We start from the raw sequence: 26,640 nt of genomic DNA, 5'->3' as shown, positions 1-26,640 counted from the left end.
TGCTCCTGGCGCGCTTTTCGACTACAAACTCTCCGTGCTATGTGTCCTCGAACGCTATTGGCGCATTAAGTGACCGATCGAGCCAATCAGCACGAACCTTCTAACATACGGAAAAAAACTGAAGTTGTCCTATTTCCTCGACAAGCAATGTCCGAGTTAGGTAAGTGTCATTGAATATATTTGGCTTATTTTTACAAAAATACTGCTCTTATGGTCTCATATCGCAAACTGAGATTTATGTATGGAGGATTTCAACGGGGGGAGACAGCTAATATTAACTTTTAGTCTGTCGCCGCCATTATACCACCGAAGAAGCATATCCCGCCCTTCTTCTTCGGTCTTTTCTTCTTCTTCTCCTTGATATCAGAAAGTAAGCACCAGTGGTCCAAGTGGTAAAAGGGTTTAGTCGCTAGCAAATGCGTCGTTGACGCCCGCTGCCAAGGAGTAAAACGCAGGGTGTTTTATTAGCTTCCGAGCTAGCAGGATAGCTGGCTGCCACGCCGCGGACATGTTAGTAGCTTTAGGAAGATGGCCATCGCTGCATGTTAGCAGCAATCTGGTGGTCCGAGATAAAGCTCTTGGGCTGCTAACGGTTAGCCTTCGTTAGCTCGCTGATTAGCTTTCCTCCCAGCTGTTTCATATCATACCTCCAACAACGAAGCAAACGGGACGTTTTTGAATGCGTGAAACATGAGTGACTTTTATTTTTTAGATCACCCCTCATCCGAGTCACATTGTCTCTGCAGTAACAGCTCTGAACTAACGGCTAGCATTTGAAATAACACAACCGTGGCGCAATATTAGCACACCGTAGGGAGGGAAATAATGATAGGTGCTTGCAGGTAAATTGGCAACTGTATATCACATTTCTCTTTCTCCCTTATTGCTTGACTGAGGTGTAGTCAGTAAGACGTTACAGTTTCTGCAGGTAGGAAAGACCCAAACAGACACAGTGTGGGGCGTTACTGGTATGCCATGATATCAACAAATGGCATAAAACGAGATTTATCCATCCATTTATATATGAAGCTTATTGCTTGACTTTGTTTTTAAACGTGTGTAAAATGTTCATTTTCATGTTGTAAGTCAAGGCCAGTTAAGTTACTATATATGGTTTCTCACTGTTTGGAGTAAACATTTCTTTAAGTGTGTGTGTGTGTGTGTGTGTGTGTGTGTGTGTATATATATATATATATATATATATATGTGTATATATATATATATATATATATATGTATATATATATATATATATATTAGAGCTGGGCGATATGAGATTTTTTCATATCACGATATGTTTTTTTCATTTCAGGCGATAACGATATCTATCACGATATAAGCCAAATAACTATATTTGTAAGATTTAAATGTGCCGTTGCTCACAAGTAAAATGTGAAATAATCAGCAGCTTGTTTTTATTTAAATATTTATTTCCCATAATAAGTTCAACAGGGTAGATGTACTTAAGGAACATGAGACTTTTTCAGATAAATAAAGGCAAATATTGCAAACTACACAAAAGGCAGCCGCTAAAGCGTTTAAGTTTCAAAATAGAACAAACGAAACAGACTAAATTGTCAATTCCACTTAGAAACAAAATATTAATTCTAAAAATAAATCTTAGTTTGTTTTACAGAAGAACAGACAAAACTGACTAACTTTTGTCAATATCAAATAAACTGAGAACTAAAAGGAAATTCTCAATCTCTCCTTGTTGTATAGCTGAGCTTTTCAAACAGTTTTAACAGTTACTTTAGTCTGACAAAAGCCGAATGATGAATCAGCGCTTCCAGTCAGAGACTGAGGCTACGTCCACACGTACACGGGTATTTTTGAAAACGGAGATTTTCCGTTTTCGTTTTAAAAAATAATCCCGTCCACACATAAAGGCAGAAATGAAGGAAAACGCTGCTATGAACATGCCAAAGCAGCAGGTGGCGCTAGATTCCTAACCGTGCAGAAATGTTGGCCAATCAGAAGTCTAGAAGCCTCGGTGGGAAAAAGTAAACAAAGCTGCGGCATAGAAGCAGAACCGAGTCGTATGTGTGGAGGGACAGTAACTGTGTGTATATGTAAGCATTTAAACACTGCAGAGAGTAGAATTAACAGTAACAGTATTGTAGAAATTCATTTCACCGAAACAATAACGTGGCGCACAGTGTGACGCATGCACCAGTTTATTGTATTTCCAGACTTGCTTTCGGCACAATTTACAGTGCACGCTACTCTGTTTTTAGTCAGACTTGAAATAGCCGAAATACCTTCACACTACGGAACTTCTATGGCTCTTCCGTTCGACAATCTCGTTGGAACCATCATCGGTTTTCTCTTCGGTCACGCTCGGTTGATTTTTCTAGTCTGCACACTCATTTCCTCCATTACGCGCTGGCTGCTTCCCAAACAAACACACGTGCGGCTTGGCACTTGTGCTGTACGTAGCAAGTCACGCGACGTGACGCTGCGGCTGTGATTGGTTCGGCTCTGCGCTACTTAATTTGGATTGGCTGACCTTTTTTTTTTTTTTTTTTAAGAGGACAAGAGCGGCGAGGTCTATCGCGATAGCTTAATTTCTCTATCGAGTAAAAGTTATATCGCGATACATATCGTTATCGTTCTATCGCCCAGCTCTAATATATATATATATATATATATATATATATATATATATATATATATATATATATATATATATATATATATATATATATATGAAAAAAGCTCAAAGAACTGTTTATCTAGGGTTTTTTTTTTTGTTTTTGGGGTTTTTTTTTTTTTTGACTGATGCTGGCATTTTGGCATTATTATTATTTTTTAAACATATAACACAAAGCACAATCGTGTCCAACTGCTTCATGGTACTTTGTGATGGTACTGTAAGGTGGCAGTAATCTTTAGTAAGATGCTGAACATTATACTTCAAAGACTTAAGTTCATTTTGGGATCATGTGTACACACTGAAATACAGGCTGTATTATTCTGTGGAATGTTACATGATCAGCTTTCTTACATAAAAGACCAAAGTGGATTTCTGTGAAGGAAAGTAGTACATCTGAGTGAAAATTGAGGCCACTTTGAAGGAAAAAGAAATCATCAATTGTAGATCTACTGAAAAAAAATACTCATGTATAACAAAGAGTGGGGAAAAATAGAAAGATAAATACTGGTGGTACCACTTTTTTTTTTTTATACAGAATTAAATGAAAACAAATATTATTATTATTCTTATTATTAATAATAATAATAAAATAATAAGTCAGTTTTACCAGTAGTAATACCTGAAATAAGAAAAACAAATATATACAATTTAAGTATGATTTAAAAACTGCTATAAGTAGGGCTGTTCGATATGACCATACATATCGGATGATGATATGAAAACATCTATCGTTTCATGTTATATCGCTTGTTTCTTGGTGTCGTAAAATAGACTGTTTCCAGCAGTATTTTTTTCATTCTTTTGCTGATCACTGTAGTAGCTATATTAATTTCTTAAAGTTCTGTCTTGCTCTTATATTTACAATAACCACACTACAGACGGACAAGCGACTTTTTTTGTTAGTAACAATGGCGGTAAGACCATTGTGTGGCTCCGCCGTCCACTTGTTTATTTTCCACATGGTTATGAAAAGTCTGTACTATACAAGTTATGCCGCAAACCGGTCCGCACCACAGACTCAAACATGACAGACCTCTTCAACCACCCACGCAAGAAGAGTATGGAGAAGGTTTATGGATTAGGAGCAAAAAAGCCGTCAGGTGCTCAAAATAAACCTTAGACTAAAATGTTAGACTAGGCTTTTTTATGCAGCACACCATGTAATAAGTACAAAGAAAAAGGCAGCTGTTACAACTTATGTCTAAAAATGTATAGCTTCATGCATCAGTCAAAACACTCGACTCCACGTACACGGCGCCCAGCTGAGAACACTTCACGCAAATTCAGTTGCTCGAGATTCATAGAATTTACAGAAAATGTAAAATTTCTGCGATTTATATCGTCGGGATGAGAAATCTTTTTTATATCGGGAGGTTTTGGTCAAATTGCACAACTATAAGATCCTAAAACAAACAAAACATTTTACCATTTATAGCTTAAAAATGTCTGTAATGGGTTAAATCTCTCACTGTATTACTGGTTAGTGTGATATAAACTTTTGTAAGGTCCATTGACAATGATGTTGCTACTTTGTATTCTTTAGAAATAGTGTTTCGCTAGACACAACTACTGTAAGTCTAAAAATGGACTTCCCACCATTTTTATGCCATACATTTCACAAATTTCTAAAATGCTACACACAAATTACACACCTGTCTTAACATTTAGAACAACTGTTGAACTAGATAATGTATAATGGGATTCATCAAAATACAGCACTTGGTTTGGAAGTTATGACCACAGGTGAGGAAGTAGGTAGGGGCCAAAAAACATGATTTCTAGAAGAACACTGAAGTTTTAACTGGTCCGGGGCACTGCTGATTCCTCTCATGCAATGATACCGCTATCTGTCACGTAGCCTTATCTTTATTGATTGGCTGGGAGAAATCCATGTGGTTCTACAACCTCACAGTGAGGCATAGAGAGGCCAATTCAGATATCCATTAAAGATACTAGTTGGATTTTGGAATACCTGTGAAAGCTCATTACATTGTTAAATAAAACTATTGTTGCTCAAAAACCCAAAATCAGAGCAGTAAGACACACTTTTTTATGGCTTATCTCACATACATCACCATGCTGTAAATACTAAATATTGTGTGCCAATAGTGTGTGTTTCTTTCTCTGTATGTTTTTTTTAATGTCTAATGGCTTTATTTAGACTGGTAAATAGGCTGTAATCAACAGGATTTAGGAAAGAAGTTGCATGTAATATAAAGAAATGGCTTGTTTTGCAAGTATTTTTTTGACTTTGCATTATTGTACGTACTTGTGTTCTACACTGTAATCAATCTGGTCCTTTATGACCACTTAAAATATCTTTATAAAAATGTTATATTGGAATTTCTGCTGCCCTCTTGGCCAGATCTCTTGTGAAAAAGACATTTTAATGTCACTCAGAGTATTTATCTGGATAAACAAAGCCACTATTGTTAAAGGCACTTAGAGAAAAAGTGATTGCAGCTTACATCGCAGGACAGGAATTTTCTTTCTGGCTCATACTTGACTTGGTATCTTTCATGAGATATATGTGGATTTGTTTGACAGGTTAAGTTATTTACGACCATATATAAATACCAACAGTGGGTTTTTGGCACAACACTGGGTGTACCATTTACTTTGTGTGTGTGTGTGTGTGTGTGTGTGTGTGTGTGTGTGTGTGTGTGTGTCTGTGTGTCCACTCCTTGGGAACATTTACAGGGAGTGCAGAATTATTAGGCAAGTTGTATTTTTGAGGAATAATTTTATTATTGAACAACAACCATGTTCTCAATGAACCCAAAAAACTCATTAATATCAAAGCTGAATGTTTTTGGAAGTAGTTTTTAGTTTGTTTTTAGTTTTAGCTATTTTAGGGGGATATCTGTGTGTGCAGGTGACTATTACTGTGCATAATTATTAGGCAACTTAACAAAAAACCAATATATACCCATTTCAATTATTTATTTTTACCAGTGAAACCAATATAACATCTCCACATTCACAAATATACATTTCTGACATTCAAAAACAAAACAAAAACAAATCAGCGACCAATATAGCCACCTTTCTTTGCAAGGACACTCAAAAGCCTGCCATCCATGGATTCTGTCAGTGTTTTGATCTGTTCACCATCAACATTGCGTGCAGCAGCAACCACAGCCTCCCAGACACTGTTCAGAGAGGTGTACTGTTTTCCCTCCTTGTAAATCTCACATTTGATGATGGACCACAGGTTCTCAATGGGGTTCAGATCAGGTGAACAAGGAGGCCATGTCATTAGTTTTTCTTCTTTTATACCCTTTCTTGCCAGCCACGCTGTGGAGTACTTGGACGCGTGTGATGGAGCATTGTCCTGCATGAAAATCATGTTTTTCTTGAAGGATGCAGACTTCTTCCTGTACCACTGCTTGAAGAAGGTATCTTCCAGACAGTAGGCAGTAGGACTGGGAGTTGAGCTTGACTCCATCCTCAACCCGAAAAGGCCCCACAAGCTCATCTTTGATGATACCAGCCCAAACCAGTACTCCACCTCCACCTTGCTGGCATCTGAGTCGGACTGGAGCTCTCTGCCCTTTACCAATCCAGCCACGGGCCCATCCATCTGGCCCATCAAGACTCACTCTCATTTCATCAGTCCATAAAACCTTAAAAAAACCAGTCTTGAGATATTTCTTGGCCCAGTCTTGACGTTTCAGCTTGTGTGTCTTGTTCAGTGGTGGTCGTCTTTCAGCCTTTCTTACCTTGGCCATGTCTCTGAGTATTGCACACCTTGTGCTTTTGGGCACTCCAGTGATGTTGCAGCTCTGAAATATGGGTGGCAAGTGGCATGTTGGCAGCTGCATGCTTGACTTTTCTCAGTTCATGGGCAGTTATTTTGCGCCTTGGTTTTTCCACATGCTTCTTGTGACCCTGTTGACTATTTTGAATGAAACGCTTGATTGTTCGATGATCACGCTTCAGAAGCTTTGCAATTTTGAGACTGCTGCATCCCTCTGCAAGATATCTCACTATTTTTGACTTTTCTGAGCCTGTCAAGTCCTTCTTTTGACCCATTTTGCCAAAGGAAAGGACGTTGCCTAATCCGGTTGTTCAGTGATGACGCGACGAATCCTACTTCCGGGTCTAAAGTAGTCTGCGTTTAATATGGCTTTTGTGTTGTTAACATGTTTAATGTTATGTATTTTCTTCTATTTGATCTCAAAAAGCTCCTAAAACAGTCAGTGATCCCTGTTGACCTCCCTCGGCTTTTATTACCGCTAATCATTTATTTAAGCTCAGTTTTTAAAACCTTAGGATGTAACTACAGCCCAGCCCATGCAGCAGTATATGAATGACTAACTTTGTATTGTAGATGAATTATCTCAGTTGTTCTCCTGGCTGAAGTTTGGTCCTTTTACAGCATCCTGCCATGCGATTACATTTGTTTCTGACCACCGAGAAAACTCACGTTAACTTTTATCGAGTGGAAAAAAAGTTAGCTTGTTTATATTATGCTAACATAGCTATGTCGCTAGCGGTCACGTAGCACATCATTATATACCAGCTAGCCAAACTTCAGTAACCCTACAAACGTCACTGCTGTTTAGTTTTCTGTCTTCATTTATGCTGGAAGTGATAAGAAAGCTGTATGTTTTAATTTGTTTCCAAAACCCCGCAGTCAGGACATGCTATATTGTATTTAGATAGAAGCTAGCGAGCTAACTCCCTGCTAACTTCTAACTCCGTTAAATGTCATAAATTCCGTTTTCATGGATGCCTGGATGTTAAACTCAATTGTTACACCTGGTAGAGCAGAACGCTGATCATTTTATTAAAGATGAAAGACTTTAGACAGTTTTTCAACTCTCAGTAATGCCACAGTGATCGTTTGATATATGGACCTGCAGCTGAGTTTAGACCCAGACACGGCTAGTGACGTCAGACTGAACAACCGGATAGGGTGTTGATGTCATTAGACCACACCCCTTCTCATTACAGAGATGCACATGACCTAATATGCTTAATTGGTAGTAGGCTTTCGAGCCTATACAGCTTGGAGTAAGACAACATGCATGAAGAGGGTGATGTGGACAAAATACTCATTTGCCTAATAATTCTGCACTCCCTGTAATAAAAACTAGGGGTCCACTCGGTGTATGATAGAAGAAAAAATATAGTAAAGGATTTTTTTTTAGTGTTCATTTTGAGAATAAAGTGGAAATGTCAAGAGTAAAGTCAACACCCTTAGTCCCTGGGCATTTTGCAATGTGCCTTCATGTGGACTTGTGAAATACCATCAGTCGCAGCCTTGTCTTATAATGCAACCCCCCCCCCCCCCTCTGACTAGACACAATTTTCTGCATCACATTTTTAATACTTAACCCCACACTGTATTTATGTTCTAAGAGAAATAATTTAGTTGTTCTCTAAGGTATGATTTTAATAACTCATCTGCACAAGGCATTTTGTTGGGATTTCACCTGCCATGAACATAAATTTGACATCAGTGTGACTTGAAATTGGCCGCTTGATTAGTGCGCTTACAGTAAGAGATGTCATAGATGGTCGTATTCCTTGTGATGCTTCCTCCTTGAGGTCTACTGCAGAAAAGCAGCTATGGTTTAACACACAGTTCCCTCATGTGCTGATGCAGAATTATAGTCTTTTCACAGTAAATTTGGAAACAGTCCTCATGCACAGCTTTTGTCCACATCACATTTTCCCTTATCCAGCAATTGAAAAGAAACTTCTTTTCAGTGTCTGACCACAATCCTCTGACAAGGTCTACAGGCTGTTTGTCATAAATTAGAAAAAATTAGTGCCAGAGTTATCTGTGTTAATAACCACAGGTTTATCTTTAAAATGAAAGAATCAATTTTAGTTGAGTACGTCCTATTAGGATAGTTGCGGAGAGGCCGCACTGAAGATGTCTACAGCAGGTTGTTTGCTGAAGCAGTCACAGTTTCTTTAAAGAGTACTCTGGTTTGTTAGTGTTTTCTAAGGTTATTTCTCACTCAGAACGAACTTTCACATCCAGTGTATTGTATGTAGCTGCATTTTCATTAAATGTAGTAAAGAGTGCCAACGCTTTTGAACAGTTGGCCCTGCAGGCCGTGATCAGAGATCACTTACTGTAAATGGATAGTAACTTCATGTATTTGCTTGACACGCGTGGTTTCATTATGATTACCTTTAGGATGAATTAACATTGCATAATTATCAGCACCCTGACCTATATCAATACTTTGGCACTGGTGAGTCTGGTACCAGTACCAATTTATTACTGCTCTTAAGTCCCTATGCTTATTCATGAGATGTCTCATCAAAACAAAATCTAATTATATCGCCTGTATTAACCTTTATATTTCCTCGTTGTCTGCCAATTAAAAAGATAAACCAGAAAGTGCGTTGTTGAATTGATGTGTTTCAGAGATAAACACGTGTGCCTCTCACTGGGTTTCTTTCATTTTGAAAGGTTTCTTTTTTTCCAAAGAGGAGCATTGCTTGTGGAGGTCTAAATGCTATCTTGTGAGTAGGAAGGCTTACAGACATAGTGTTTTGGTTATTACATTCGACAGGAGTGTGAGCTAGTCTGCACCACCAGTGGGTCCAATTACAGAACATATCTAATTGATGTTGGAGCTGAACACAAGCTCAGGCCGTGAAATGGCACAGAGACAGAGAGAAAGAGTTGGCAAGGTCTCCACCTGAGCAGCAACCTGCATGGTCAAAATAACAATTAGCTCGGCTCAGTGCATGGTGAGTCATCTTGGCAATCCCACAGTTTGCATACTGGCAATTGTGTCCAAGCTGCTGTGTTGATTAAATATGCAGACACTTCTTTTCATCAGAAGAGGGCAATGTTCACAACCAAACTCCAAATGTAAAGCACTTACAGATCTGTATAAGATTCACGTAGTGATGTTACTTATTCAAAGCATGCATTCGTTTTGAGAACTGTTGCACTTTTATCTACATCAGCTTGCATTGCTGCACTTCTCATGAAATGTTTTTTAATTTCTAATCCCCCTACAGCCATGGAGAATTCGTCCGTCTACATGTGCTTCCCCTGCTACCAGGAGTTTAACACCCTGGAAGAGGTCCTCAAGCACCAGTTGACATGCACTGCTGGCGATGAACCGCCAGACACATCTGGAACCAACGCCGTCACCATCCCGGTGCTGCAGACACAGGTGAGTGCTGACACAGTTGCCACTCCGCCGTTTTTGTCATGTGACTGTGATTTTTAGCTGGACAAAAAGGCGATTAAAAACCTTAAATTATGACAGCGTGGCCTGAAATAACCATCTGTGTGATCACATAAAAGCCTCTGAATCATATCTGGAGAGTGACTTTGAAGTGACACGTTTAACTTTAGTCATAAATTCACAATGCACTGCTACTTATCAAAGTAATAGTGACCTTGGTGCGAGCACTTAAGATGGTGTTGTTTGTGATTATTTACTGACATATTTCAAGGTGCTGCTGCATATTAGTCTCTGATTTATGTGCACCCTGACATCATACCTTTAATCACAGAGTAACCAGTAAGTCTTTTTGGGTTAGTGGCAGAAAATTAGCTGTAATATAAGTTAACAATGCATTTGCGTTGTCATTTTTTTCTTGTTTGCCCATAATGGATATTAAAATGAAGAGAATCTCAGTTCATGATGGTTTTCTATTACATATTTACTTTGGAGAAGAGAAAATTCTTCCCATTTTGGCTCTGGTTGTATTTTGACTGAATTAGGACTAGACCGCTAACCTTTACTGTTATGTACTCACAATAGTTGTGTGTTAAGGTAAGAAGATTATTAAACAGTTCAACTGCTTCCTGTCCAGTAATGAGAAAAGAACACATTTGCATGCTGTTCGTCTGAGTAATGAGTCACTACTCAGGGAGACGTGTGGTTGTGCGTTAAAAGTAGATTAAGAATAGACTGTTAAACTATTAATTCAAGCTTTTTATGTCAGAATGAACAACAAAACATGCTTTATAGTTTGAATAAGCTCTCACAGTCTGTACTTATCAGACTTGTAGGCTAAGCCCTGTTCTCAGTGTTGGTTTGTACAAGATTTTCTTTCTTTTTTTAAAGACATATATTAGGTTATGTCAGTGGTTCCCAAACTTTTTTTGCTAGGCCCCCCTTTGTTTTACAAGAAAAATGTTCGCGCCCCCCGCACGCACACGCACAAACACATCCTCCAACCACACACACCTAAATTTTGCTCCATTGCAGTTTCTTTCACACCTCAAACATTTAGTAAAAAATTAAGCAAATACAAGTAATCTGCAATAGATGACAAGTAGTAATAAAATAAACTGCTAACTCTTTTACGCTACGTCCGCACCTACACGGGTATTTTTAAAAAACGCAGCTGTTTCATCCACACATAAACAGCGTTTCGAATCACCGAAAACAGAGATTTTTTAAAACTCCTTTTTTGCGTTTACGTGTGGACGAGGAATACAGAGTTCGTCACTATCACTATGAATACATTTTTCAAAAAATGCCTCTCTGTACAAAATGGGTTTAAAAACATAAACAACTGTGGGATGCTGTTTGTCCATGATTTGAACCGGGGGAACAAATCGTGGCAGGATCAACATGATATTATTTGTATCCCACTGTAACTTTACTGTATAAAGAGCTAACATCTCCAGAATGCCAGGAGTAGTTAGTCATTACAAGTGTTTGTGACCTAAAAATCAAGAATGTGGGATACTGTTTGTCCATGATTTGAAAAGCCCAGCGCTGCTCACAGGGAAAACCAATTCTGCAGGGAAGACCTACCTTGGCACTTGTGCAGGTGAAACCAAAGGGAAGATATGCTTCACCATATTTTCTAGTCTTTGGCTTAGAATGAAGTTGGTTTGGAAACATATTCGGCAATGCTTCATCTCCTGCTTTGCGTTTCTGTGGGCGCCCCGTGCTAGCAGTGTCCAAGCGTTTTGGTTTTTTTCCCCCCTTTTCATACTGCCCCCCCCCCCCCCCCCCCGCCCGCCCGCCATGGCTCTGCGGCCCCCACACTTTGGGAAGGTCTGGGTTATGTGATGCAGTAGCTGCAGGATTAAAAGAAAAATGTGCCAGAATTGGTTTATTTTTGAGATTTAATTGGATAAACCAGAGCAGAGGAAAGTGGAAGAAGAGGAGGACGTGCTGAAAGTGGCAGACCAGATTGAGATCCATGATGCTACATTTACATGTTATCCAATGAGGCTGGCTGAATCACCAGAGTGGTCCCCATGCTGCAGTAATAACGAACAGACTGTTTTCTTTTTGACCACCGTACCCTTTTGCTTCTGTGGGTGAGCTTTGCCATCTATGCCATTTTTTCACCTTAGTGTTTTCCTTCTGTATTGTTTCCTCTTGTATGTTAATACTGCTGTTGTTTTTATTCTTTGACTTGGCTTTTAGAGGGGTGCAGATATTTACATAATGCACTGTATTCACTATTTCTTACGGTGTGCTTTCAGGTTGGTAAATACTCTTTGGGAAAGCATTAGTCTTCTGAAAATGTGGTCTGAATTGCAGGGTTTGAAAGTTGCATAATGAAAAGAGTTATTCCATTTAACTTTGACATGTTGAGCTGAGTCTTGTGAAGTAGCTGTGACAGCTTCAGAAAGCCCGCAGGGTTAAAAGCAGTCACTGCCCCTCGTTTAGCAGTAGGGCACGGCTGTCAAAGCTTGTGCCTGGACTTCCATCCTTACAGTCTTCACCATACGTCCATAAAGCGGCGGCGCTCATGACAGACAGATTGCATCCTGAGTCGCCAGCAGGAAGAAGAGCAGGAGAAATGCATCAGTCAGAGCAAGAAAACCCCAATAAATTAAAATAAATCCCCATAACTCAAATAAACATATTGCTCACATTTAACATCAGATGATATTTAGCGTTTTACTGCTTTTGTTTATGACACATTCAATTAATATTTTTTCTGTAGTAGGAAAAAAATACAAATTGTGCAAACTGCTTGAGCTTTACAGCACTGTGGATTTGTAGAGTAAATACAAGCAGGCATTATTGTAAAGATGTTTGTTTAAAGAGCACAAACACAAAACGATGCTATCATTTAAAATAAAAAGTCAGTGAAATTAGTTTTAAAACGTGAGTCAAAAGGCAGTTAATGGCAGCATGTGTATTTTGCTTTTTATTTATTACAACAAATGTATTATATGTTATATAATGTTTATGCACACTATCAAAACTACATTCCTAACTTGGGTATGGATGCAGGGCTTCCTGGTCGCGGTTTGCAGGATTGAGATTTGGGGAGTTTGGAGGCTGGGTCAGTGCCTTGAACTCTTTGCTGGAGAGATGTTTCTGCTATCTGGGAGGTACATAAACATTTCCTGGACTAAAACAACCCTCTTAAGGGACTTACCCCCCCCCCCCCCCCCTCCCCCCGCGCCCACTAGGGTTTAAATAGCTGGCACGCTCCATGATTGGAACTAAAGAAGCCATTGGATGAGAGGCTAAACATCTTCAGGAAATTTTGAAAAGTCCAGTTGCTTTCTTTTCTAGCTCCTTAGACCTGGACTGTGTTTAGGTACCTCACATGTGTCACAGTACCATCCATGTGAGGGCTATGAACAGTTACTCTTAATTTGATTATTGAAGTTTAATTAAAACCAGATATTTGGTTGTAAAAATTCATAATTTTAAAACAAATTAGCACTGTCAGTGCCGCCTTTGTTTTCTGAGCCACCCAGCATTTGAAGCTTGATTTCTCCAACAAAAGTTGTTAAACCCAGCGTTGCTGTGTGGTTAGCGGAGCGCTATCCATCCATAGTACTGCATCCTGTGTGAGTCAAAGTCACAACAGTGGGAATTTTGAATGAAAAATTAAGTGTTATTTTTGGCCACATTTGAAAGCACTGATCCACACGAATGCCAGAAGCCAAGGTTTCCCAGCAGGTCATTGATTTTAACGAGATGATCGATGTTACTCACTTTGCCTACCAGTGGGTTCAATGTTGTGGGTGATGGCTGCGTAGGTGTGTGTGTTGTGAAGCAGCTAGACCACATCTGAGGGTGGTCTTCAGTTCTCACACTCCAGAATACCACAACAAAGAAAATACAAATCATTACATGTGAGACATGTTGAACAGCTGTGATTGACAGCTCCAGATGCCTTTAACCTCGACCTTGATGCTCTGTTTTTATCATCCAAATGGGTGGAGGGCACGAAGGTAAGACCCTGTGGAGTGACCCTTGCAACCCTGATGGGCCTTTTGATTGTTATCAGCCAGGCTGAGGCCTTATCTTGGTTGTCTGGAGCTCTCAGGGGAACCTTGGCTCTAAGCACACACTGCTTTAATTGACCTGAGTACCCCAACACTGAATTCTCATCTTTCATCCTTTAGAAAGAATAAAACTGGAAAAAAGGAAAAAACCCAAAGCGTATTGACTTGTTATTGCAACAAGTCGTTTTATTTGTATAAACAAAGATTTTAAAAACTGTCTTTATTCTTTTTCCTTTCTTGTCTTTGCAGCAACATATAATAAATATATCAAAGACAGATGCACTCCCACAGATTGAAGTTCAAGCAGAAGAGCCGTCTGTGCAGGCTGTTGAAAGTGCTCCCCCTGAGGATGAAGTCAGCACATCGTCAGATCAGCCCAGGATCCTCTACCAGTGTGGGGATTGTGATGAACTTTTCAAAAGCCTTGTACTTTGGCAGCAGCACCGTAAAGAAGGGGCATGTCAGCAGTCTGACATGTCTGAGAACAAGTCAAAACCAGATTCAGAAACTATGCCAGAGACTTCCTCAGTCCAGAGTGCAACCATACCTTTATATTCAGTCGCTGAATCCTCTTTCTCACAGCATGAAACTAACAAAAATATCAATTCAGATGCAGTTGAAAAAGCTTTGCATGAGCTGGAGCAGCAGGAAGGTACAGAGACCAATTCATCTCAGAGCTCTGATCCTCCTATTTCCGAGGTAGTTTCAGTCTCTAATCCAGATGAGTCGTCACCTAAGAGAAGAGGGGCAAACAAAAAGCCAAAGCCTGAACCTGTGCTCTTGTGCGTGGACTGCGGCTCGTGCTTCGGCCTGGTGTCAGAACTAGTGGCTCACCGCAAGACCCAGCACGGCTTTGAGGAAGCTCTGCACCGCTGCTCCGTGTGTGGGGAAAGCTTTCTAAATACCACTCTCTTCCTCTACCACCGAAAACAGCACCGACAGAAGGGCGAGGAAAAGGCGGTAGAGGTTACCGAATTGACTTCAGAGGTTTTTACTCAGAGCAATGGCGCAGATCAGCAGGACCACGGTGCACCTTCTGCCTCCGCCAGTGTTGACGCCACTTTCACACAGCCCGAGCTGTTCGTGTGCACCCTTTGCCTTCAGAGCTTTAGCGACGAGGGAGGGCTGGTTACACATCGTAAGCAGAAGCACAACCTTAATGAGCCGCTACACACGTGTGCCCACTGTGATATGAGCTTCATGAACACCACCCAGTACCTGTATCATTGGCGGCAGCATCGCTTCATGCCAGTGACAGAGGTGGCTGATGGGGCAGAAGCTGTTGGTGAAACAGCCACCACCAAACCTCAGGATAGTCCACAGAGCACAAAGCGACTGCTTTCCTCACCTGGTTCGGCTGGTGAATCAGGTTCCCCCCTTCCTAAGAGAAGCAGGCCTTCCTTCAGGATCCTGAGTGCTAATGCACTCAAAGGTAAGTGAAATTCATTACTTTAAAACACAACTACAAGGCAGTAGTTGTTTTGTTTTTTTTAACAAGAATTTTTGTTCTTTACTCAGGAAACAAGAGTTCAGATATTAAAGAAGAATTAGAGGCCAACACTGGTGCAGACTCGGACAACACCAATCACCCTCCGCCTGCCAAGCTGCTACAGGACTGGGCTCGAACACCACTCCCGCACGTGTGCCCGTACTGTGGCAAAACCTTCACGAGACGCGTCTTCCTCCGCACGCACGTCTACAGCCACACCGGAGAAAAACTTTTCACCTGCAAGGTGCCAATCAAACATTCAATCAGGGTGTCTCTGTCTCGAGTCTCAGGAATGACTTACATTTTTTGTGCAGAAGACTTTGATGAGATGATGTAATGCTGTGAAGTGAAGTGAAGGCTGACATCTCCAGCCTCATTATGTTTGACAGATTCCTTGGTGTCTTTGCATAATGACGTCTGTTTAAAGTACAAAAGTAGAATCTGAGCAAATGTAGATATGAAAATGTCCACAAAAGTTTGGGCATCGCTGAGCAAGTTACAGGTTCAAGTAAAAAGAAGACGGCTTCTACAATATAGAACTGATGAGACGACAGGGAAATAAGTGTGTGTGTTTGGTAAATTTCTGAAACATTTCAAGAATTGTAATTCTCTTACCTCTTTTCATTTAAAAAATTGGGATATGTGACTCGCTCAGAGGTTTCCGTACTTCAACACGGCTTCATTTGCTTGCAAAAAGTGTTTAAAACTGTTGACACTAATTCTGGTTATTGTTTTTGTGAAGGTCTGCACAAAGTCCTTCACCAACTCGCAGAGCCTGCTGCGCCACAGCATGAGCCACACGGGCAACAAGCCCTTCAGCTGTGTTGTCTGTGGCAAGAACTTCTCCCAGGCAGCCACCCTGAAGAGACACCAACGCATTCACACATCGACACTACCTCGCCGCAAGCGTGGCCGCAAACCGGTACCAGCTCCGCCATTTAATATTAATCACAATAGCTCTCTGATTGAGCATTTTATTTCAAAATCTTGTAAAATATCTTAATATTCGTAGATATTGTTGAATATTATTGATATTGGAAGTGATTTTGATAGTAGGTGAAATGGTAGATAATGTGTTCTGTAATAAAAAGCTACATTTAAGTTTAAGTCACTATGTGAGTATCTTGCTGGTGAAACCCTTTTTATCGATATTGATTGTTGTGTCTGTCAATGCAGGTGTGCAGTTTGGACAACGAAGGAGCTGCTCATCTCTTCCCTTGTCCTAACTGTCCTTCACGCTTCAACACCGAGGATCAACTCAACCATCACAAGTAATAACACTTTTTTTCTGACGTTATTTTTTTTTACTTTCGGCACCTTGTATTTTGCTGGTGTTGGTGGAAATAACTAGAACCTGTCAATATTCAATCAAATTCAAAATCTGTTTACCGCATAACTACATTAGAATTACATTTGCAAACAGAAGGCAGGACAGGATTTAGATAAACCTCCCTCCCTCTTGCCGGGAGCTGTAGCAGCTGAGCCGTGTCCGACCACTGAGCAAGACCTTTAAGCTGTGTAGCAAACACACTGAGATGTCTGTGTGCCCTTGAGCCACATATGATTGACAGACGCAGGCCCAGTAAATTAAGATGAGAACGATAACTGCACAGAACAGGAGAAAGAGCCTGGTCATGTCCTACCTGGCTGAACAAGGGGGATAGGATGTACACTACAGTGTGTGTGTGTGTGTGTGTGTGTATATATATGTATATAATATTGACTTAACATGATCTAGTGTGCTAAGTACTATTGTCACTATTTCTTCCTCATTAAACCCAAAGACTTCACCAAAATGTAATCATTTTAAGTCTTTTAATTATCTTGATGTTACGTAAAACACTGAAATGGTTACTGTTACAATATCTAGGAGGAAAAAAATCGACATAATTGTAGGAGATTAATAAATTATTATTTTGGTGAACAGGAACATGTGGAAAATGTGGAGGGGCAGAAAAGGCTCATCTCATTGTCTTGATGACATCCTCGAGTTCACTGGTTTCTGTGAAAAACTCTTTAAAACCTGAACGATCTCATTTTGAAACGGTGTTAACTCAAGGTTCTTTACTACCTTTATCCTGAGCTTTAAACTGCAACGCACACTCTTTATGAGGACACACAATACTAAGACCTTGAGTTAAGATTGTGGGTTAGTTTTTTTTTTTTTTTTTTTTAAATGAATTACATTTTTTTATATTCCCAAGCTCAGAAATAAACCTTTACACATAAAAAGATGAAGGTATCAAACTTCTCCTGAAGCTTCCAGCAAGAAAGCAAATAAGAGTATTTCCAAAGTGGTAGAGAGGAGAGTACGGACGTCTTAGATGTTTACGGAATCTGCAGCATACAAATGTGTCCCATTTGCATGTAAAATGATTCAACATTGAGCTCATTTTCTGCTGATTGAAATATTGATGAATCAACAGGGTTTAAATTAGGTGTCAGTGTACATCTAATTTAAACCCTGATACTTTACGTGTGACGTGACCCCTGCTCATCAAAGAACATCTGTCTTGAAGGGGGCGACCCTGACGGGGATTTTAATCCTTCTATCTGGCTCGAGGTCAACTGTCCCTGAAATATTGAATTCTCTTGTCATTTAACAGGGAACAGAAAGACTCTGGCCTTGGATGGTCTTTGCACATAACCTCTAGCTTCCAATTTTACTTTGAATTAGTCATGTGGTGGATTAATACAGATATTTGTTTGTATGTAATATTTAGCAAAGTTGTGGAAACTGAAACATCATCCCTGCTTGTTCTGATTACGCGAAGCTGCACGCACAGCAAAGAAGTGTTTTTTTTTGTTTTCTCCTTGTAAAAACAGGCCTGATGCAGGAGTAGGTGAATACATCCTAGCAGTTCTCTCCTCCCCTAAGGCTATACTCAGTGTAACGTTATGCAGAGGATAAATATAGTCTTTCATGTCTAACCCTGACGCCTCCCAGTTTACTGCTGTTCTTTTATCTCCGGTTGTTTGTACACTACGCCGGTACCCCTCATTTGACCTGACGTACAGCTAAGTACATACGAGGTGGCAGATTAAGACCAAAACATGACTTTAATCACACACTTTTATGTGTCTCTGAATTAGGACTGCTTAAGTATTTATATTGGGAGCTATAATTGTTATATATGTATGTTGTATATGTTTATGTCCTTGGCCTATGATTTCAATGTTTTTGGCTCTATTTGAATGTAGCATTAAAAAAATCTGTTAATACTTCTGTGTTTGAACAGATTGTTGCACACCAGCCACCCCTTCCCTTGCGGCGAATGTGGAGAGGCCTTCAAACGTAGGAAAGACCTGGACCTGCACTCCCTCATACATCAGGGTAAGAGTTCAAGACTTGGACTTGTATTTTATATTTTTATAGTTAGCAAGCAGTAGCCCGATTTTCTTTGATATTGATTTTGGTGTCCATTATTCTGACCTTATTCTTTGCCCGAGTTCTTGCACTGCGTCATGTGTTAATCTTACTTCCATCAAAGAGGAAGAGAAAAAGTTTTTTGTTTGTTTTTTTTTAAATCAGCAAGCATTGATTCAATGAGAACTGAAGAAGCTAATGAAAAACAAAACTGCCATTCATTTATTCATTACGACACGTTTTACCTGAAAACTTTCTGGACTACAAGATAGCTGTAATAAATCATGGATTTTTCTGGAGAGGAGAACAAGTGAGTCTGTTTTATTATTGTTTAGTTATTTACTAATAGCTAGCAAGCTAATGCCAGAAGGGCTTCTCCTGGGTCTTAAGATAAATGCCTCCTTGAACAGAATAAATTGTAGTGATAGTCAAAGCTTTTGCGTTATATAATTACTATCAGCATCTTTTAGACACACCAGATATCGATATTGGTAGTAATGCTAATACACAGCTTTTATGCCAATTTGGCAAATGATATGCTTCTGTACACATTTTGAGCATTGTGTAAGAACGATAATCAAATGTCTATTTTGGAGATTTGGAACCCAAATTTAAAGATGCACAAGATGATGATAGTGGTCACACTTTACTGCTTAATGCCCCTAAGGTCCACCACACAGGACACTTTGTATCATCTTATTACTGTGTGACCTCTATCCAGCTTTCACTTGTTGGCTCAGTCTTTAGCCTTCGTATAGTTTTATCATGTTCAGCAGCTTTTTATGACCCTATAGCTCAGGAATTTAATATGTATATATTGTATTTTTTTGAATAGGTGAAAACAGAATAGTAGCATAGCAGATGTTAGGGAGAAGGTGCTATGTCCCATTGTTTACTAAGGACACAATAGTTGAAACTGACCCAGTGTTTCAAAGATTACTGTCCTGTCAAAAAAAGGATAATTGACTTGTCGGAAATCAGTCTGCAGAAGCCCTGAAAGGCTCTACTCCAGAGGAGAATATCATAGTCATTACTACGGTCAGAACACAGTTAACTGTGTAGTTGTCATTGCACCTTGTAGCTTGATAGCATTCATCTCGGAAACACCTGAAAATACTTTCCGAGGCGCTGCCAGTCAATCATACTCCCGACAGGGAGAAAATACTGAGAACCTGTGCTGTTCTGTGTAACCTAAGAGAAGATGTCATTCACAAAGAAGCAGAATGAGACGCTGAAATGTCCTCTACCAATGCATAGCTTTAAAACTAACATTATATTAAAATAAAATCAATGAAATCCCTTTATATGAGATTCTGACAAAATATTTCCAATAAGTGGGTAGAGCCAAACCCGCTTGGCATCTTTAGTTAAAAGAAAGGGACACAGCACTGCCACCTTCTGGTATGATTTAACTAATTGTATATCTTTATTCTTACTCTGACCATGAGTTAATGTTTGCCAATGTGTGTAAATAAATAGAATTAATCATTTTCATGTGATTATTTTATAACAATTTGAGAAATGGGTCATTTTAAATAAGTAATTTCTTTTATAATCCCCTAATATTAGGAAAACAAAAGCCATCTCACACCATTTATTGTACTATTACAAATGTTTTATGTCTGGTTGGCATGTTTACAGTTTACAAATTTTTCTGGGTTTAGTTGTGACATAAGTTAAACCCCTCTCGTTTCTGCCCACGGGCGGCTCATCAATAACACGTCAAAAGATATTGCATCAAAAGTACTCGTCATAGGGCATATTGATAAGAAACTGTTGAGCATGACTTTGAAGCAAAAATTTGTCAGTTTGGAACATGCCAAGCTGAACATGTTAGTTGCTCATAATGACGCAATGATATTCTGGACAGTTTGCTCTGTTCATCCTCTGACACATCATGCGTGTGTCGTCAGCGTCTTGAGCAGCTGGTACCAGCAGACCACTACCATGGCAACATTATGGGCTGCATTTGAGATGATATATGTGGGTGATATTTGTGCTTCAGGTCAACATTACACACTTTTGTTCGGTTCACTGCTCATTTGGACGAGACTGTTCCTTTGTTCTTTTTGGCAAGACTCACCTGCACTTGAGTGCTTGTGGTCAGACTTCAGTTCACTATCATACTGACTAAAGGGGAAAGAAATGCTATGTCTATGAGAAGAAGACGAACAAAGTACAACACTTGGTTTTCCCAACTTGCAGTTGGGCATGGTGAAGATCGAGAGGATGACTATGGGTATGCTACTGCAAACGGGTCTTTGCATATTTCATCAGAGGTCATCTGTCTTAAAAGTGTGATAGGTTGCTTTGGTCAGGATACTCAGGGACATGATGTCCCTCTTGGTGTCACGAAGCCTCCTACACTACAGGTATTACAAAGTGATTGAGGATATGTGTGTGATTTTTGCATGTCACTGGTTGCTGTTGGATGTGAATGTTTATTGTTGACATCTACGTTAGCTAGCAACAAACTGGATAAATGCATACACTTCTGTCTGAACTGGAGATAAAAAAAAAAAAGTGGCAGGGCACCATAAGGTGAACACAGTGTCCCATATCCTTACTTTATTTCCAAAGTTTTACTATTTATCATTGAAGGGGTTTTAAATTGTGGTGGAGATGCCGAGAACCCAGCTGTTTACATATCTTGTTGTAATAGAAAAACTAGAGATGATTTTCTGAATGATTGTAGAATGATGCAGATTCAGCCAAAAATGGCTCTAACCATTTGCTTGTTGTTAATTTACAAAAATATGCCTATGGTATATGCGTTCTTCAGTGCATTAGGTCAATGACTTTCTATTGATTAGCGTGCCATGTGGAGTGGAGGAGCAAGGTGGAGGCAAATGAATTGGTCAACATGTTGACACTTCATCTTAATCAGGGGGTGTTGGCACACCAACCTCATTAGTTACGCTTGATAAGTCAGCGTGCGGCAGAGGTCAGAGGTACAGGGCTCCTCTGAGAAAAATGTTTGGAGAGATTGATCTATTGATCCATCCAGTGCCATAGGCTGAGATTGCCCTTGTTAAAGGTTTAATTAGACGTTTTTGATAGGGAGCAGAGTGGATCTCCCCCACTGGGACAGACTGTACAGATGGTTAGCAAATTGCAAGTTATTGGCATGACGTCCTATGGACTTAATGATGAACCATCAGTGTCAGCAGTTTCCCAACCAGATTTTTGAAAGCTATCCAGGGAGCGAGGAAGTTTGGTTTACTTTGGTTGTGATGAATCAGTTAGATGATGAATGATCTAATTGACACAATTTTGCAGTTTTATAATGTTGTATAGCTCAAATAGGTAACAAGTTAATCACGGAAATTAATAACTGATTAACCAATAAATAATAACAGCTTTTATATATTAAACAAGAAATGAAATGCTCATTAAAAGTATGTTTGACTGTGCGACCAGTTGACTTGATCTGTAAATGTTGTTCCAGTCACTAGTCGGCAACAGCAATACTAGTTGGTTAAACATATGATTTTTTTTTTTATCATTTTCATCTTAGATGTTATGCAGCTAGCTGGAGCTGCAGCTCTGGGAGATGGCAACACCCCATTGTGTGATGGGAAGTTGTAAATAAGCGACGAGTACAGTTCTGCTGTACCTTTTGCAGTTTTATGTTGGCTGTTTCAAAATGAAAAGCAATCTGGCATATGACAACTCAACCACATTCTGCACACCTGAATAAAAAAGGCTGGTGGCGGTGCTAATGTCAGCCACACTTGGGAAATTAATGTGACGTGACTCTGTGTGCAGCAAGTGTGAATATGTGCCACAAATTGGCACACATTTGGGCATCATTTAAAATACTATTTGGTTATCAAATAATGGGATTAAAGGTTTCAAATAGCTCTTGAATACATGCAGTATTTGTGCAGGCAGCATTTGACCTCATCCATTAGATTGCTCCCTTTTGACTGTTATCTGAGTGTGTTTTAATAGACTTGACTAGACAATTAATTTCATTTACATTTCTTCTCTCACTCAATCAGCTAGTGCATTAGTCGCTGGAAACATCCCTAATGAAAAGTTCTCAGAGCCCAAGATAAACTAATCAAATTGCTTATGTAACACTCCAAAAGCAAATAATTTTTAATATAGGGTGATGTAAATGTAAAAAATGTTGAAATGCACTCTGATAATTTTTTGAATTTCTATTCACAGGCATGATTGTGATACCTTACGTAGCTTTTCTACAAGTCTGATTACTATACTGATATCAACCATTCCCCTGAAGCGTAACGTTTCTATACTTGGCTTTAAAGTCTTCAGGATCATTTTTATCTTGTAGTAGCATAACATTAAACAGTCAGTGACCCACTGACTTGATGAATGCACTAAAAGTTAATAAACTGTTCTTCAAAATGATATTGATAAAGTAACTCTGTTTGATGGGGATCGGTTACATCTGGCCAGTATTCAATATGTTTAATGAGATCCACCTTGATGTCATCCTGGTGATGCAAAGAGCAGCAGCTTGTCACAGCTGAGCTCAATAAATGTTAGTCGCTTTTGTTGTCTTTGTGAATCATTATAAAAAGGGCCGCTGGTCATTTTTTAATAGGTGAGCTAAATGACGGGTTGTTTTTGGACTCTTTGCAACAACTCATGTTTTGCATCTTTTGGCACCGATTTGCCAATTTGAATCATAAACGGTAAACAGAGGCCACATTATTTGTTGACTCTGGCTGCGGCGGATTGTTTGGCCACTGTTGCCGATTCTGTATGCACCACCTGTCACTGCGCGATTGCTGGCCCAACATCAGGCAGTCGGCAAGCTCAAACCAGCCATCAGATTTCAACACGGCCATTAGCGTGTAGTATGACGAGAAATTATGACCATCTGTCTAAAATCCGACACTGTTCCATTACAGACAAGCAGCCAGCGACATGCCCTCACTGCTCATCCCAGTTTATCAACCAATCAGTGCTGGAAATCCATCTCCAGCGTTGTCCTACTACCGAAGAGGAGAAGAATACCGGTCGTGGGAGGGGCCAGGGCCGAGGACGCTGCACTGGACAGGTTGGAGACATAAAGAAATTTTTTAAAGAGAGGATGTGAGCCAGAGTGTGATTTGTTTTTTCCAATCGAATAGCTGACGGGGTTAGTGAGGGAGTGGCGATGTGTCTCACGGTCCACATTTGGAGTTGGATTGTGACATTGTACTTTAAATAAGTAGACAAAAATTTAGATAATGACGACACCGTTTCTGTCATTTCATTCTGGTTTGTCTCCCTCTCGTCTCCTTTCCCTTCCTTTTCTTTATTCCTCCCTCAGATTGAGTGTGACCTTTGTGGACACCGTTGCATGACCCAAGAGGGCCTCGACCTTCATCGTTTATCCCACACAGGCCAGACACCTCTCAAATGCCCAGTGAGGCCATGCCGCCGCCGATTTATCTCTAACAGTGCCCTGGAGGAGCATGTGCTGGCGCATTTTCAAGGAACGCTCAGCAAGTCCAAAAACCGACCCCGCTTCCGTTGTCAGATTTGCCACAAGGAATTTGCCTATAATTCCACCTTCAACGTTCATATGAGGACACACACTGATGAGAGGCCCTTTGAGGTAAGAAGCACTGTGGCGTGTCCTTGTGTAAAGGTAGTTTCTTTCAGTCTTAAGAATCCTATTTCTCTCTCTTTATACAAGGTCTTGAAATCTTTTAAACACCTGTATTTCAAAATGAAACTGAGAACTGCCTCATCCCCATCCACGGTCACACCCGCTCATAGCTGCGGCCATCTCTCTGGTTCCGGACCATGGCCATTTGTGCAGAGTGTGTCCTGCGGGTGTTTTCTCCCTCTCTGTGTACCTGTGATTAATGGCAGGGCTGAGTTAGGGCCTGTCAGCTCCCCTCTGTGCCTGTTACTATTCTGGGATTCTCTCCCTCTCTCTCTGCTGCTCTGGTGACGAGGCAGGACATCAACTATAGACCCACCCAAGCCCATCTCAGCTTTAGAAATTGATTTAATATTTGTGGCTTCGCTTTGAGCCATGATCTATCAGGCAGGGTGAGGACTGCGGTTCAAGGAGCACCGGTTCTCAAACACAGAGGCAGTTACGGGGATACATTTTAATTGATATCAAATATACCTTGTGTTCCTGGAGGAACATATGTGTTTGCTCAGTTTATAAAGAGCAAACTTCACAGGAAAAGTAATTATATTAGAGTGTATTTCACAGAGATACTGAAACTGCAGATCTGTCAATAGGGATTGCAATTTCAATCTGAGTGTCCCCAGTGGGAATCAAAGCAAAGCTCAATACTGTTACTCCCCTGTAGTGCTTCAGGTTTAATCATCTATCTACTTTTATTTCATTGTCTGCGCTCATTTGGGAGTGAACAGAACAAATGTTGGTGTTGCAGGAATGATGCCGTTGAACTGTTGATTACTAAAATGATTATTTAGAAAAGTCAAGCTCTTAGATCACTGCTAATATTTTTTCTGTTGTGTAACTCTGTGTAATTTATTACACTCCCCTTACACGCAGAGCTGCAGGGTTTAGTCAAATCGATTATTTCAGCGACAGAATGTTCATCATTAGCCTGTGACGAAGCTGAAAATGACAAATGTTCTCTGGCTTCTGCTTCTTATTTGCTGGTTTTTCAGCTTTTGTCAGGTAAAACACGATATTTGAAGACGTATTTCCTTCATTTCTTTTTTCATCTGGTGTGTGGATGTCTTATTGACCAAACAATTAATTGCTTGTGTGGGACTGATGATGATGATATCTTTTTATTGCTCTGTATTTGTCCTTCCCCCTCTGTCTTCCCTATCCCATTTTCTTTCTGCTCTTTCTGTGTCTCAGCCAGGAGTGCTGCATCTGCAGAAAAATGTAAAGAGAGGTTTTAGGAATTAATTGCAGTTGAGTTTGTGTGCTGCCAGAGTTGTGAACTTAACTTTCTCGCCTCTCTCTCACCTTTTCCCCTCTTCTCTGTTCTTCCACCAGTGCGCCACATGTGGTAAGCGCTTCCGCCAGCTGCCCCATCTGCAGGATCATGAGCGCATCCACAGCGGCGTGCGGCCTTTCTGCTGCTGGATTTGCGGCAAGAGTTTCAGCGTCGCCGCTCGTCTCACCGAGCACGCCCGCACCCACAGCGGCGAGAAGCCTTACCCTTGCCCTCACTGTCCCGCTGCCTTTCGGTCTCGTTCCAACCTGGATAAACACATCCGACTTCACGGGGACCTGCCTCCGGAAACAGCGGAGCAGGTGGTTAATGCAGCTGAAGCTGCTCAGGTCCAGAAGGTGCTGGAGGGAGCCAAAGCATTGTCATCTTTGGCCACCATGGAAGAGGTCGAATCTGGCTCTGTGCAGACCATTTACGTGCTGCAGGGAGCTGAAGGGGCTACCGAGACCGTAATGATCCCATCCGATCAACTCAGCAGTTTAGAGGGAGCGTCGCAGGTTGTCATTCTGCCCTCCTCTGTACTGGGAACTCAGGCCATCACTGTTCCCACCATCACAATGGACGGCAGTGAAATCACCATGGTGGAGACGAGCCAGTCACCACAGCATACCATTGAGTTCATTATGGAGGAGACTGTTTGAAGGTAGCTTAGTAAATCGTGGACAACAAGGACATGAAAAACACTGAATGATTAATCGCTAATATAGACTGCTGGTGATCTAAATATTTTGACAGATGAAGCCAATACCCTGTACGTTTATTGTCTGGCAGATTTCCAAGAGAGTTTAAGCAAAACTCCCCACCTGTTTAATAAGTTTTCTTGAGCAGACAAGTGAATTTATGACATAGAGGAGACATTGAGCGGAACACTCACACGCTAAATTAGCTTTTCAGACTAATAGAACTGATTGTGTGCATTTACTGCCCCTGTTTATTAGGGGACGACGTGGTTGCCTATGAAGTGTTCTCTGCTTTCTTTATAATAAAACGTTTGAGCATT

General features: G+C 40.4%; 1 protein-coding gene across 2 annotated transcripts; it reads left to right on the top strand.

Moving 5' to 3' along the window:
* The first annotated feature begins 26 nt into the window (after window positions 1-26).
* znf574 (zinc finger protein 574) lies at window positions 27-26,640 on the top strand. 2 transcript variants are annotated; one of them, XM_085291629.1, is made up of 10 exons: window positions 27-160; window positions 9,652-9,809; window positions 14,114-15,296; window positions 15,383-15,597; window positions 16,096-16,275; window positions 16,530-16,624; window positions 18,593-18,687; window positions 23,607-23,755; window positions 24,011-24,298; window positions 25,682-26,640. In XM_085291629.1, exons 1-10 carry the CDS (start codon window positions 148-150, stop codon window positions 26,279-26,281), a joined length of 2,976 nt encoding a protein of 991 aa, XP_085147755.1. In that variant the 5' UTR covers window positions 27-147; the 3' UTR covers window positions 26,282-26,640. The 2 variants fall into 2 exon arrangements, with proteins under 2 accessions (XP_085147755.1, XP_085147756.1); XM_085291630.1 differs by lacking the exon at window positions 27-160 and adding an exon at window positions 399-842.

This window comes from Mchenga conophoros, linkage group LG11, assembly GCF_057382185.1.
Source record: "Mchenga conophoros isolate Kocher_MC1m ecotype Shallow Benthic linkage group LG11, M_conophoros_male_GT1.1, whole genome shotgun sequence".
NCBI lineage: Eukaryota > Metazoa > Chordata > Actinopteri > Cichliformes > Cichlidae > Mchenga > Mchenga conophoros.
The sequence above is the reverse complement of the archived record's forward strand: the minus strand, read 5'-3'. Positions and strand labels throughout refer to the sequence as shown.